The sequence below is a fragment of the Hesperophylax consimilis genome, chromosome 4, assembly GCF_061612785.1.
Source record: "Hesperophylax consimilis isolate HC1 chromosome 4, BYU_Hcon_1.0, whole genome shotgun sequence".
NCBI classification, from domain to species: domain Eukaryota; kingdom Metazoa; phylum Arthropoda; class Insecta; order Trichoptera; family Limnephilidae; genus Hesperophylax; species Hesperophylax consimilis.
In genome coordinates, this window is record NC_142839.1 from 42,621,764 (window position 1) to 42,637,624 (window position 15,861).

Consider the following 15,861-nt stretch of genomic DNA (forward strand, 5'->3'; position numbering starts at 1 on the left):
ACTAAAAAACTACCGAATATTATCAGCTGTAACGCATGGTGGCGCAGTTTTGAACAGAGGAGTCATATGTGCGGAGTTCATACTCGAACGCGCGCCCATCTGTCACACTGACAAGTCTAAATTTGAGGTTATATTTTTGTAAATAATAATAATATGAGTGTTCTCCGTTGTTGATACTTTCGGAAATAGATAACATCAAAGAAATAATGCAGATACGTTGTTTTTCAGTCGCGGACTTTTTGAAAATATGTTTGTGTTTATTAGTTTCCCACGTCCTTTCTCTTAACCTTACCGATATCAATATACCTGAGGCTCATTTGCCTTATTATTTTAATGCCTTTCCTCAAATCGCCAAGGAATGTGCCGAAGACGAGAATTGTTCATATAAACAGTATTTGGATACTGATAAATGTTGGGGATATGAGCCGGATTGTAAACCACTAAATGCCTACTCAATGCCATATTGCCCAGGAGATCACAAAGGATGGGTGAAGACAAAAAAGGCACAAGTGGAGACGTTCTATTCTCAAGGAGACTTTGGTAATTATTTCCCAACTTATAAAATTATCTTTTTACGTTTTTGTTTGAACAACACCAATCTTTTCTACTCTATATAAAATGGAGAGACAGATCTCTAATCTTATAAATAATTCATTTTATATTTTAGGATATGTGAAGGAGCAATTTTCCGAAATGTCGGTGATGTGTGAACCATTATTTTTCGATGATACCTTTCTAGAGTGTTCAAAATATTTACGGTAACTTTGGATTTCAATAATATTGTTTCCTTAATTATTTTGTGAATGATTTTCATATAAAATATTTAAATCAAACTAATTCTTTATAGGTTTTGCCGTGGCCGGAACATAATGATCAACTTTACTGACCTTATAACAAGAGGTGACAATCTTAGATATAAGATGGACATTTTGAATCAGGGACAGATTGGTAAGAATTCATTTCGTTAAATTAGAAACAATAACAAAATCTTTTGAAGATATAATGGATTTTTACTCTTCTGACAAACAACTCTTGCCTAATCCATAGATATCTGAATATGTAATACATTTGCCCACTTGTATTTTTTGTGTGCTGCAAGATTTACTTGTGTAGGTGTGATTATGGCAACTGTGTGGAGTGTGTATTTTTTTAAACTCCTACCTATATTATTATATTATCTTTATTTCATATTACTGCAATTATGAAAACATTGTAGAGTCAGTTTAATAAATGATTGTACAATGTACGTCATAAGATTAATATATTTGAAATTAGAAGGCAACTGACTAATATGTTTCCACAAAATAATTCACGGCCATCTTGATAATGCATTATGTCTTAGCAATATTGAAATAAATGTTCCCAAGTCCCATTGTTTAAGACGCCATAGCATGTTCACCTGAATACATTTAAAAATAATATCACCTATTTTAGCCCTCTGACCCAAACGTTTCAACTGTGTAATAAGATAGAGTGTGCTGAAGTAGACATTTTTGTCGGTAATTAAATAATATAAATAAATAAATTGCACTGTCCATCAGACGCGGCCCGTGACTGTAATTACCAGCAGTGCATTTCACTTTTAAAATGTACCTAGTCTGTAATTTAGGTGGAGCAAATTAATGAATGGGAACACCTACTGCAATTCATTCTATCTTCTAAATTATATTTGTAAAATAACTGATTGAATAATACAAAATTATCTTGAAAATAAAGGACACTCAATTCATCGTTGAAAATATAGCGAAACCGTTTGATTTCACCGCGAACGAGTTCTAATGTGTTAATGTTGTTGCGTTAACATTGAACATTAGTATTTCTAAGCGAATCCATTCCAAACGCATTGGATTACGCATGATCAAAGTGATGCAAAATTCACTCGCCGTCAAAGCACTTCGATAATGCACGGATGGGTTATGTATCTGCACTGCTCTAACATGTAATTTGACGTTAAGAGTGTAATCTGTCTCGCTCATGTCACCGTTTCGGCTACTTCGGGCTGACTCGATACCGCCCGACGCTGTTTTAGTAGTATGGTAAAAGTTGGTTCTGTGCATATCGGGGTATGCACGACCGCTTGCTCTTGCGCGGGATTTTTTTACTAGAAGATAGCTCAAATAATGACCTGACGGGAATTACGAATTTCTTACATCGATCACTGGGGCACAGATGTCGTTGTAATTTGTTATGTGGAGATTGAAGACAAGCAGTGCAATGCACAAATGCACGTACCAAGGAACCGCCTCTGCTGTCCATACATAACCGTATGTTTGCCTATAAGGTACAGAAAGAAATGTTTGAAAAAAAGCCAGAAATGATTGCCCAATGTTTATTCTTCATCTCTGGGGAGCCCAATTCTCTAAAGAATATTAACCACCATATTGATAAACTGTTCCCGGCTTGAAGCCTGACAAAAAGTTTCTCCACACCTTCTTCTGTTTTCTGATAATTGTTTCTCAGCCAAAAATACTCCCCTTCAGCTATACACCCATCTTTTCTTAGGTATACTGTCCTCTTTGAGTTCCCTTAGCACCAGCCCATTGGTGACCTCTACTCTCCCTGGTATGTTCAATAATTTCCTGCAGTTTTATTTGCAAAGCTTTAATAATAATCATTCAGCTTGCTTTCAATGTCCAGGTCTCATGTGCATTTTTCTTGCTGAATTCTAATTCTCTAGTTTAATGTTAATTTCAGGTGGCTATTGCAAGTTCCATCAGGACCGCCTGATGAAGGAAGCGGAGCATGTGAGCCCGCTGCAGTCCTGGGCTCCGGAAATGAAAAACTTTGAAAGCATCCCTCGCCGACCTATTCGTGACGGCTTGTGTGATGTTATCATAGAAAAACCTACGTACATAATGAAAATTGATGCAAGTAAGTGAATAGCATTAGATACATATTTAATAATAATATGTACCCTATACAGGGTGTCCGGAAACTCGTAGTACAAGCGGGAAACTGGTGAATCTACATCACATTTGGAGTCGATTTTGTAGTATATTTTTTTTTTATTTGAGCTTTCGTTATCGAGTAAATCGAGTTTGAAGTTTTTTTTTTTTTTTTTTTTTTTAATCAAATTCTTATAAATTATTACTGAAGATCAAAGTACCCAACTAATTAAAACTATTTGAAAGTAAAACAAATGAAGAAACTCGGATTTGAAGCATTATTTTGAAATCACCCTTCATTTAACCCGGTGTAATCATAAAAAATATTTCTGCTCTGCAGGGTTAAAACATCTGTTATTCAACCCTAAACACCAGAAAAAACTTTAACTCTAAAATAGCCGAAAAATATTTTTTTTTTGGTTTTTTTTTTTTTTGAAAATGCTCAAATCAAAAAACTTTATGTTTTTTTGGGTTCCCCATGTGGTGTAGATTCTCCAGTTTCCCGCTTGTACTACGAGTTTCCGGACACCGTGTATATAAAATATGTTAATTTCCTAGAGACTAGTATTTATTGTATTTGGTTGTCTTTAATGTTTTCTAGTAGGTAATAGGTACATTTTGTGTGTGGAGAACTAAGTTCGGCAGTAATTTTGTTTAGATATATTACACGCTATTAAAAGTGATTTGAACATCATATGTGAAGAAATTTGTGTTATTGGAGATTACAGCCTTATGCCACGTTTGTCAAATGAATAAATTACGAGAATTGTTTTAACAATAAATAATTTGTTACGTTTAGTGAGGAAACCATTTCAGTAATCTGTTTTCTGTTTCAGCTGTCAACATGTATCACCACTTCTGTGACTTCTTTAATTTGTATACATCACTCCATGTAAACTCCACACATCCATCCCTCTTCTCCAAGGACAATCACATCTTGATCTGGGAGACATTCACTTATGATTCTGCATTCAAAGAGACGTGGAACGCCTTCACCAACAATCCTGTTTGGGACCTGAAAACATTCCGAGGAGAAGTTGTTTGCTTCAAAAATGTTGTTTTTCCACTGTTGCCCAGAATGATATTTGGCCTCTTTTATAATACTCCTATTGTAAGAAGATTTTCTCTATTCATTTTAAAATAGTCATACGGATATGATGCACTCAATAGCATCTTACCGATAGTACATTATAATGTTCAATATAAATAATACAATGTAAAAAGTTCTTAAAACTACATACATAAATGTTCATTAAAGATAAACAATCATTTAAACTCAATTTGGGAGGCGGGTTTGGGTACTGCCAACCCGAGAACTATACAGTTATTGTTTGCTAGAAAAAAATTCCGCAGTTGAAAATATTCAATGAATTTCAGTAAAATTAAGAAAAAGTAATTAAATTAATTTTATTTTATGGATAAACTGGCAAATGATTCGGAGGCATAATAATATTTCCTGTTTCGGCTTCTGCTAAAAAAAAGAGATAATAACTGAATGAAAATAATTTTTTTATTTTATTTTATTTTATTTTTTTTTTAAATATAATATGGACGTATAGCATCACCTCTGCTATTGCAATTGGCGATCTCGACGTCAGATTGGAAAAGAGAGGGGATAACACAAATCACGCATAAATTTTTTATTCAGTGGCTAAGCAAAATCTCTGTCGTCGGATTTGCGAGATCTTTTTAAAGCCGGGTTTTTTTTTTTTTCAAATTTATTATAATTGTATATTGGATCAACAACACCTCTGCCTTAGGTCACCCCAAGTGGTTCGCTACGTTTGGTGACTTAGCAGGGGTGCCCGGATTCATGGGGTCAGGTTTGTCTAGATCTTGGCGGCGGATACGTTTGCCCACCTACTGTGTGGCAGGTCGGATCGGGAGAGACTGGTTGAGGAAGACTTTTTGACCTCTTCGGCGGTGGTGGCTCTTGACTTTTGAGAATTATAGAGTGCTAATAATGTCATTTTATTTATTATTAGCACTCTAGTACATCCAAAAGTTACGAGCCGCAACTGCTCTCCAGTCCAACTTTCTCTCGACCCATCATTCATACATCCGTCACTCCTGGACACATTAATCACCAGATTGCTACCCACCCCTTCATACCTTTTTCCTTCCAAAAACTTTCTCTTCTTCCTTTTCCTAAAAAGACCCACCACAAGTATCCCTAAAGATGACACAGGCCTTAAGGGAATTTTTTTCCTCAGGGCCTCCTGTGGGAAGCTAATGCAAAAAAAACTACATGAATCCAATAGGCAGTATAAAAAAATTTTGTGTTAATATTGTCGCTTATGTTTTACGTTTAAAAGTTCAACAAATTAATATTGCCGCAAATGTTTTACATTTAAAAGTTCAACAAATTAATAATGCCGCAAATGATTTAAGTTTTAAAGTTCAACAAATTATATTTCAGATTTAAATGTGGTCTAATTTTATGTAGTTTCAACAAGGAATTCATTTTCTCATCACATTTTTTTTGTTATCTTTGTAGATTTACGGCTGTGAAAAAAGTGGTCTATTCCATGCTTTCTCCTCCCACATTCTCAACGGCTTGAACATTGTCAAACATGAAAGACAAAACAGGAAAATAAGGATCACACTGCTGTCTCGTGAGACGAAATACAGGAAAATACTCAACGAGGATGATCTCCTGAATGCTCTTAATGAGACGGGGGAATTTGAAGTGAAACGAGCAGTCTATAATAGAAATATTCCTTTCTCCCAGCAATTGAGCATCACACATAATACGGATATATTCATTGGAATGCATGGCGCTGGATTAACTCATTTGCTATTTTTACCAGATTGGGCCGTTATATTTGAATTGTGAGTGTAAATATAATATTTCCTTTTCATTATATTGGCCCACAGATAAAATCAGTGATATCTTTTCAAATGTATATTTGTTTTTTTTAGCTATTCCTCATGCAATTAATAATCTTTTTTAAGGCGATGCACTACGTAGTAATGCAAAATCACATGTTTTTGGTTTGAAAATTTGAACGCTTAGAAATATTTTAGATGCTCTAATTAAATACTGGGATTAGAACACATCTTGGCCTTTAATATTGTCAATTGTTTTTTTAAAGTTATTTTGTAAGCCCAGAAAGAAATAACATATTAGGCCTATAAAAACTGCTTTAAAGTTCAAAATCTCCTACTTTTCGAAATTCTTTGTCGATTTTTGATTATGATTTTTTTTTTAATGTGGCAAATTAAGTTCTTTATAAAATGATCCTAAAATATTTAAATATTTGTGTCTGCAAAATAAAATAAAATACTTTTTTGGGGATGTTTATTTCTTGCGTAAATCAACAGGTGGATGGTGTGAAGCGGGAATTTAAACCTTATTGCCATCCACATAAGGCGTGTTATTGTTAGCGGCTGGATTTGTCCATAAAAACAACATTTTATACCTTCTAGGTACAATTGCGAGGACAGTGGATGCTATTACGATTTGGCCCGCCTACGTGGAGTGAAGTACGTCACTTGGGAAAAGAAAGATAAATTATTTCAGGAAGATGCGGTGAGCGTAATATATATTTTTTTCTTCTGTTTAATATCATAAATTCAGTGTTCCGTTGTCTTCTTAATCTTTCAAATATGCACAATGGAATACATAATATTATAAACACGCAAATACACAACAATCTTCTTGCGTTATTACTATTTTGTTTTTTTTGCCTTTAGGTTTGGACCAAAACTTTATGTTACGAATGTCTCCAATTAATAATATCATTCTTTTTATAGGGTCACCACCCCGACGGAGGAGCTCACCCTAAGTTTACAAATTTCGCTTTTGACGTGGAAGAATTTCTTCGCCTTGTCAGAGTTGCAGCCGATCATGTCAACTCTCAGCAACTATTTCACCAGTTCCTCAACTCCAGTTCCCCCTTCGAACATGATGAATTATGATTATCCTACAAAATTACCACTGAAACTGATGAATCTCACAGCTTTTAGCTTTATCTTTTTAACCAAGCTTAATTAAATCATTCCATGGAAAAAAATCTTTTTAAAATTACGTATTTGTCATTTTTGTCAAATTCTTGCAGAATGGATCTCTTTCTTATTTGATTATAATTTTAGCATTTGTCAATTAAAGTGAGCTTCTACTACATTAAAATTTGTAACAAAGGTCTAATACTGATCAACAAAGCTCAGCGTTATTTTCCGTTAGTGGTATTCTTATAGTTATGTAAACAATTTTTATGTGATTTGTTTTAGCCGTGCTGCGATTCCTCCCCCTTTATGAACATTTCCGATTGCCTTTCAGCTTCAAATCATATCTAATTCCATGCATGTTCTCATAGTTTTGTGAGGGGCAACCGTACCAACTATGCAGTGAATTATTATTTTAAAAATCTGCAATGAAAAAAGGAAATAATTTTATTTTATTGGTTCCCGGATGTAAAATAAAACTTGTACTCATTACTATTTTTATGTTTTCTGTTTATTGAATATAATTCAAAGTATTACATCGTTTGGACTATTGCTATATATTTTAAGGCATTGAGCAAACGCTCCGTTTTGATAGTAAGAAATATTTAAATATTTTGAAAAACGATTAAACGAGTTCTCATGAATCTCAGAAGGTGCGATCATACTTAGAGATCTTTGCCAACTGTGTATGTTACATTCCTGAATTCCACAGGTCAAGGGTTCCTAACCCTTTTGTGGTTGGTTGCTACTTTTTACCTCAACTTTCAAGGCGATCAACTTCTAACAAGAATCTTATGAGATTTTTTGCTGATGCTTTTTTTTTTTTGCTCTTCTAAAATTTTAAATATTTATGTAAAATGATTTTTTTTCATTCATGTTTGTGAATTAAAAACATGGAAAAATTCACAAATATCATTTATTGGGATTGACCAAATTTTGCTCCGCGATCGGCCGATTTGAGAACTCTTGCCCTAGGTTGGTACAAAACTTTTTAGTTTTAAAATGGGCCACTTCAAAAGTCATTATACTCATTATTAAAGTTATTAGGCATAATCATTGATTTTCTGTATTTTTGTTGAACAATTGTATGAATTTATTTTTAATTGAGGCTGCTTACATTAATTTTGCATCGCTTTACTAATGCTTAGATAATAAACTTGGTCATCTTTGACAATTTTCATTTGTCCTGTGCTATTTTTTATTTTATTGTTTTCAATAACGTTCCTAACATATGAGATATTTGCAGAGGTTTTGCCCTTTCGGAGGGATATAGTAATAATTATTTTTCCTTAATATAATCCAGCTACTGAGAATTTGACACAGATAAATGAATTTTTTTTGTGATCTGTAGTTTAGATTTCTCCGTGGACAATCTCTTAACGGTGGCATCATATAATATGTATGTTTTTAAAACCTAACCGGTACCTATTGTAGAAATTTTCTCATCCAAACTTTTTACAATAATTATGCATGTATGTATATTAATTATTGTAATCTCATAAATTTCTCCATTTTTATTTTATCTGTGTTTTGAGATTTATCCTTTACTGTGCATATTATTCAGTATAAATTTTAAAACACTATTGTATGGTATACTTAATTTGTATTTCATTTACTACTCGATAATTTTAGGTTTATTGTAATATTACCTAATTTATCCCTAAGCAATAACCTGCAAAAACTCTTGCCAAGTGGTCTTAAATGTTAACCCCCGGCGGGAAGCATTTATAGTCATTACATTGCGCTTGCCTCTCACGCAGGAACCAACTATAGTTATTTCTCAGTTTGAAACATCGCTGTATTGCGTACAGGCACGATACAGAACCGAAATTAATTTGTAAAAATTCCCCATTCATATCTCTAGCGACATCCCTAGAAATATTTTCAATAAATTTATCTTGGGTTAAAGATTTCATGCGCCCGAGACAGGTTTTCACCTTCAACTCGTTTCAAATTTGCCCCGTCCGTTCAAACGATCTTGTTCGCCGTGCATCCGCAATAAACTGTGAACTGTGCGTCACTTTTTATTTTAGGGTAATTTTGTTTTTTTAGCAATTGTGAATTTAGGAATTTCATTTGATAATCTCATTTCGCTATAGTAAAAATAAGTATTTTAAGAATTTATTTTAATTTAAAAACGCATTAGAACTGTTCAACCTAAAAAGATACACTTTGAGATTGGTTGTTTGCTGCAACTTGTTTTGTGTTTTAGAGAATTTATGTATTGGTACGCAATGTGTTTTAATATAAATATAATATTTTAACTAACATAGTGCCCAGAAAACAGAATTTTAATTGATTACCTAATATTTAAAAAATATGTTTATTCTTTCGTTGTGAGGGAAAAAATTTCATCATTATTCTCGAAGTTTAAAAAGAAAAATGTTTGAAACATTGCATACCGTGTAAATAAGTTCATAAACAAATCCTTTTTTATCAAAAATGCTCGGCGCATATATTAAATAAAAATATAAAAATTCAAACACAAACAGACATTCAGTAATATTTCATCATGTTTTTATAAACATCGCTCCAAAACAATTATTTTGAGTTATTTATGATTAGTTAAGATAGCGATGCGTAATTTGGGCAAGGTTTACACAAAGAATGATCATGGGCGATATATTTAATTACAGTTTTAAAAAGTATTATTGGTTGGCGAGACGAGATGATAAAATGTGCCGTGTGGAAGTGAAATCACCCATACACTTGAACGCAGCCTAAAGGTTAAGCAACTTTTCTAGAAGTTGACGGTTGATAATGTAACTGCTTTCATCTGTAAATAATAATTCTTCCATTTAAAAATGAATAATTAATAATTTTGCTTATGTACTGTCTGGATTATTTTACTCTCGTGATTTAATTCTCTAAACATAGTTGGGTTTTTCTAAACTTTTTCTAGTTTTTCTTCTTGCTTCCCTTCGTTTATTGGTCTTTCAGACACCCTACTATTGGTGCATGCCACGGTTCAACTGGTTTCTCTTGATTCTGACTCGTGTGATATCATACAAATAAAAATAAATATGACCAACAAAAGTACAGCATTTCCAAAAGATCATTTTTATGAATGTAATGTTTCAGGTTATTAAATAGTTATCAGTTATTATTTATTTATTTATCAATAAATAATAACTGTTGATTGTGGTGGTGGAGGAGTGTACTACATTTGCTTATTTAATTTAGTTGTTTAGGAATCATATTTCATACAATCACTCATCTGTAAATGTTTCATGATTATTTTTGTTTAAGTTTGACTTGATTGACTGCAGATGTGAAATTTATGGAACTATGTGATAATTTTTAATGTACCCATTTTTTTGCTATTTTTTAATGTATAGTGTATTTTTCTTTGGAATGTGCAATAATAAATTGATAAACTAATTTCACTATTTTTTATTAGAAAAAGAGCTCTTAACCTATATTTCGCTGATGTTGCGGTAGTGCAATGGTTTATTTGCAGGGTCATATTCTAAGAACTTGATAAGAAATTGCCCTTATTCCTTCAAGTTCTTAGTTCTAAGTTCTTTCTTTACCCTTAGCAGATAACAGGTTTAAATACGTTCCATGGTAGACGCCTTCAAAGACGGATGATATACGACACTCAGGTAAGCTGTTTAGAATAATTATTATCGTTCACGTTAATAATTATTATCGTTTAAATATTTTAATAACTTTTAGTCATTATCAATATAGAAGTGATTGATATTTAATAAGAAATAAACATTAACAAAATAATAAATATAAAAGGTCATTTTATATAATTCCTCTATGTGTTGCGCTAGCGCAACGTTAGCGAAATTCGGGGAAAAAAAGTTTTGCATTATTTATTCATCATTACCGGCATCAATCGCTAATACTATGTTTTTTCTTCTGAATAGGTTGAATTCAAAGATTTATTACCGCACAAGAAGCTGCCGACTTCATCGCAGTGAATTGGAATGTTGACGATGATGGGAAGAATATATAGATGAAGTCTCCAAACTTACTAATGAAGAAGATATTGAAGACAATGATTTTCAAGAAGACGCTACATCTACCTCACAGTCGGGATATGGCAGGAACTTTGGAAGTCCAGTCAAAAAGGATGGTGAGTGATTCTTCAATAACTCCATCACAACCACAATCATCAACATCTTCATGGTCAGTGCTGAGGGAAATGCGTTGGAAGAAATCGCAACCTAGTTTTTTGCGAGCGCCAAACAACGTTGAGGATGAAAACATTGAAGATAAACAAATAAAAATATTACAAAGGGGTAAATTTGATTATAGATTCTAAAAGGTAAGTGAGATCCTACTTGTTCGATAGATGAAAGATGGCAGAGTTGATTTAGCTGATAATTTAGTTTTGAGCTATAGAATAAGGGTTTGTGGTAAAAAGTGGTGGTGGGCCATATTCTCCTAACTTCTGTGATGGTTCTTTATAATGCATGGAAATTATATTAAATGGTTCATCCAGAAGAAAATAAGTGTATTCTGAATATTAGAGTGTTGCCACAGACTTCACAAAGTCGTCAAAAGTGTACTCTACCTATTGGCAGACCCAGTAGATTGGCGACATCATAGTATAGGAAGTAGTCGCTTTTTAAACAAAGGGGAAAATAGAAAAAGATGTCGTATATATCATTCACAAACTTATTATATGTGTATAGAGTGTAATCTAGCATTGCTTCATAAATGCGACGACATACACCATACTGGAAAATAAAGTATTATGTAATAAATATCTGTTTTTCTTTATAAGTTCTTATTGTAAGTGCAGATTTGCATTGAAGTAGGTGTACTTACCTACTTCTATACATATATTAATAGAAGTAGGTAAGTTCACCTACTTCAATGCATATCTGCACTTACAATAAGAACTTATGAGATATAGGCCGAAATTAGGCACACCCAAATGGCACTTCTTGAGTTTTTCTTTATTATATAGGTTAGAAATATCATTTATAATTTAGGAAATAAGTGTAGTTGTCAAAGGTGACTGTATTTAAATAATAATAAATCTACTTAAAAGTATACTTGTGTTGTTTAAAATTTAATTTTTAACCCACTATTTCGCTGACGCTGTGAATGAAACACCTCATAGTTTTGTAAGTATACGTTTTTCCAAAAAACTGTACTTTTATACCATATATCCAAATTCCATCAAAATCCGATGTCGGGAACGGGACGGGTAGCGGCGAAATGTGGGTTAACAATGCTCCTAATATATTAGTGTATTTTTTGTGATTTATTTATTTAAACGCCCATTGGGCTTTTACGTACATTTTGCATAAGTGTTGTTTTGAATTTTGCAGTAATTATAATTCGCTAGCTTTATTACCCTGCTTCGTCCCAAATTTTTGTTAACAATTATGGAACAAACTAATATCTATTTAATAAAAAAAAATGATATGCCTATTGAGTTGTGGAGGGCGCAATATGACATTTTGTAATTTTTACACTTTATTGGACATGTTAAAGTTAATGATCTAAAAACATATTCACTGACTCGTAATGTCAGTGCTCACCATTCTGTTTTCTGGAAACAGATTTTCTGCTTTATATTAAAGAAAAAATAATCATGAAATATTTAAATTTGAAACCTGTTAAAAATGTAGTTGGTTATTTTTAAATGCAGGTATCACACTTCACAAAACCTTCAAAGTTTTTAACGGGAATTATTTATTAAATCCACGTTGTAATTCTTATTGAGAAGATAAGACTGTGAATCATATTACTGAAATCGTTATTTATTTCGAATGCAGACCTAACTGCTGTTCCGCTTGTTGATTACGGAAACTTTGATTCCCTGAATAGTCTATTGAATGCAAATTCAATAAATTCGATTTCATTAGCTGCGTCGTGTTTGATACCTACCTACGTATTATAAATGTTGATACTTTCTTCAAATAATAAGGGGCCCACAGACCGAGAAACTAGAAAAACCCGGAGTTCTTTTTAAATATCGTCAGTGTTGGAATTCTAATTGAAAATACTTTTAGCGTCATGTCAATTTTCCACAGTAGGTACCTAACAATCCTAACCATCACTCTGAAAATATTTGAAAAATGGAACAGTTAGTTAGAGTTACTGAACAATCGAGTTCTTTTGTATTGAGCGGGAAGAAAGAAGAAAGGGAAAGATTATCTTCAAAGCTGGATGGTTTTGTTTGCTGTGAAGAAAATATAGTTTTTTCGTATTTGTATTTGTCTTGTTGTGGTAATTAAAGCAGGCTGAATTACTGTCGGGCTTTCGTTATAAACATAAACTACATAATAAATATTTTTCCCAATGATTTTTTTAAACGTAAGTAAGTATACACATTTTTTAAATAAAAAAAATTACAAACATATTAAATGTAAAAAGATGTAACTTAAGGGAACCCACAAAGGCACTGCCTCTGTGTCGGTAATATGAAAAAAATACTCGTAAAATAAGAATAAAAATAAATTAATAAAATACAACATCAAGCAAGTAATGTAAAATTTAATGTTACCATAATATAGTAATGTAATTGAATGTAATTTAATATAAATTAATGTAATTCAATTTTACCCAATGGTAGTGTAATATCTTTTAGTGAAACATAAAGTTTCACGATTTAATTTTTTTGTTATTATTTTTTTAAGTTCAATTAGTTAATTATTTTACTTAGTTATTATTTAAAAATCTAGGAAAAATTAAAATACTTTTTTTCGTGATGGCTAAAATAATACCTTCGTACATAATTTTCGACCAATTATCAATTTAAAAATATTAGGCAAAATGGTAATCTTGAATAAATTAATAAAAAAAACTTAATACGTAACTAAATTGTCTGAATCACATCAAAGGAGCTTCTCTTGAATTGCAACTTTTCTAAAAAGTTCTCAAGTTTCTGCCATCAGACTATTTCTGATGACTTTTATTTTATTTCTTGAATTTTGACATTTGTTTTTAAAGGAAACCCTGTTTATGTCAATGTTTCGGGTCTCACAAATATTCTCAACCGCTCCGAATTACATGTTTATTAAATGCGATGCAAAAACATATTTTTGTATGCACAGAATGTTTACCCAAAATGCAAAGTGCACCGCCCGGTCAAGGATGCTATCATGCCATGCACAATACGCGGGTCACAGTCACAGGTACACAGCAGGTAGGCACTCTTGCAGTGACTATAGGTAGGTACCTAACAATACCTAATATACATACCAGCGTACTTGCAGAGGTAGGTCTTTACTGTTTACTTTCCAAATGCCGACGACATTGGCCGTAAGTAAATTGTCAAATTGGACTGCTTAAAATAGTGACACAACCTTTTGATTTCTACCGACAGAATTTATTAAGCGACGATACTCTTACTGCGCGATAAATTGTGGCACAGGTAGCGTACCTACCTATTTGTTAATTTTATTCACATTTAAAGAAGAAAATTCATCTCAACTTATTTTTGCGCGCGATAGGTTTTGCATGTATAACTTTTTGATCGAATGTTCAAAGCATATAAGATAGCATATTGTGACGGCCTCCGTGACCGAGGGGTAAGGCTATCGACTAGCAAGCCGAAGGTAGCAGGTTAAAATCCAAGGTGCGTAAGTAAATTTTATTTGATTAATTTGTGTTATTTCACAATTTGTTCATTAAAAATAATATACGTACAGCATACTTGCGGCATTTTCCATAGTGCAAGATACTATCAGTATCGCCCTGGTGTGAGACCTCCATTCCGTATTGAAACGTTGCTTGAATGGCTTTAGCCGTGTTTGGTGACCAGATCTACCCCCACCTTCCTCTTCCCCATCTCCTTCCCCTCCAAACTACCTTCAGCCTCACCCCAGTTGGGGATGCCACGGTCTCACCTGCTCCAGACGGTTGGGAGCAGTTGGGACTCGTACTGTGTGGTATTCAAATAAATATATATATAGACCGTCTATAAAAGCCTCCATGGTCGAGGGTAAGATCCTCAACTACGAATCAGGAGGTCGCTGATATTCAGGCATGCGAAATATGAAAAAAATATTTAAGGGTTCTTCAATTTAAAAATATTATTTTATTTAATGGATTTCGAAAATAGACCACTTCGAAAATATTGTCTATAAATTTTATAAAGATCAAATCGTCTGAAGAATTATTTGAGGGAGCTTTCTGAGTTTATTTAGCGTTCTCCGTAGGGTAGGGTACTGGCATCGTTAATTAGCTGATAGATTTTTCAGTAAAAAAAAATTAAACGCTTTTTTCTCAAAAACACATTTTTCTTGCTTCGTTGATTTTTTCTCCAGAATTACTGAACCGATCATCACGAAATTTTAACTACACATTTGCCACGTGTATCGCTATTGCTGAAATAAGAATTATTAGAATATTTTTAATTTAGGTACTTTTAAAAATCTAAATATGACTCAAATTAGACTTATTTTGGAGATTTTTTTTCAACAGCCACAATTTTGTTATTGTTACATAAAAAAAATCATAATTCTAGTTCGGACCGTAGCCACAACCATACTGAACTCAAACATTTTTCGTTTTTGTGTTTTAGATAAATCTACCAGAAATTACATCAACGAATATGACATAGCTTTTTTCAATTGGCTATGCTATAAAGTGGGATGAACCCTTAGTTAAATTGTGTTATTTTACATTTAATTCATACGAAAAAATAATACGTGTAAAATTTATTTGTGGCTAGTTGCATATTAGTAACTAGATGCTTTCTTTATCGCACTGGTGAAAGAGCACCATTCAGAATTGAAACGTTGCTTAAAATGACTTTAGTCGTGTTTGGTGACTAGATCTGGTTAGTCAGGTACTTCCCCGCCATCTCCTTCCCCTCCCTATACTCTTCAGCCTCGTAACATCCCCCGATTGGGGATACCATAGTCTCACACTATAGATCATGTAGTGCGGTATTCACATACATAAATACTGATTTTCTGAAGCACTGTCATACAACGGAACAAGTGTTGCGAGAAAGAAAGTATTTATTTTTAAAATTTGTCATTAACATATATTATGTGTTATTTATTAAAAATAATTCCCTGGGTTGCGGGTCGGAATCCCGTCGCACCAA

General features: G+C 32.9%; 1 protein-coding gene across 1 annotated transcript; it reads left to right on the top strand.

The window, feature by feature from the left end:
- The first annotated feature begins 62 nt into the window (after nucleotides 1-62).
- Nucleotides 63-10,324, top strand: Eogt (EGF-domain O-GlcNAc transferase). The gene is made up of 8 exons (XM_089631491.1): nucleotides 63-540; nucleotides 668-758; nucleotides 848-948; nucleotides 2,695-2,871; nucleotides 3,722-3,996; nucleotides 5,383-5,717; nucleotides 6,315-6,417; nucleotides 6,642-10,324. Exons 1-8 carry the CDS (start codon nucleotides 207-209, stop codon nucleotides 6,804-6,806), a joined length of 1,581 nt encoding a protein of 526 aa, XP_089487617.1. The 5' UTR covers nucleotides 63-206; the 3' UTR covers nucleotides 6,807-10,324.
- Nucleotides 10,325-15,861: the final 5,537 nt, after the last annotated feature.

Excerpts from the sequence above, each read along its gene's own strand:
- Eogt (XM_089631491.1), top strand. The coding sequence starts at position 207 with ATGCAGATACGTTGTTTTTCAGTCGCGGACTTTTTGAAAATATGTTTG. Across the intron at positions 541-667 it reads CTATTCTCAAGGAGACTTTG|GATATGTGAAGGAGCAATTT; the intron begins GTAATTATTTCC and ends TTTATATTTTAG. Across the intron at positions 5,718-6,314 it reads TGGGCCGTTATATTTGAATT|GTACAATTGCGAGGACAGTG; the intron begins GTGAGTGTAAAT and ends TATACCTTCTAG.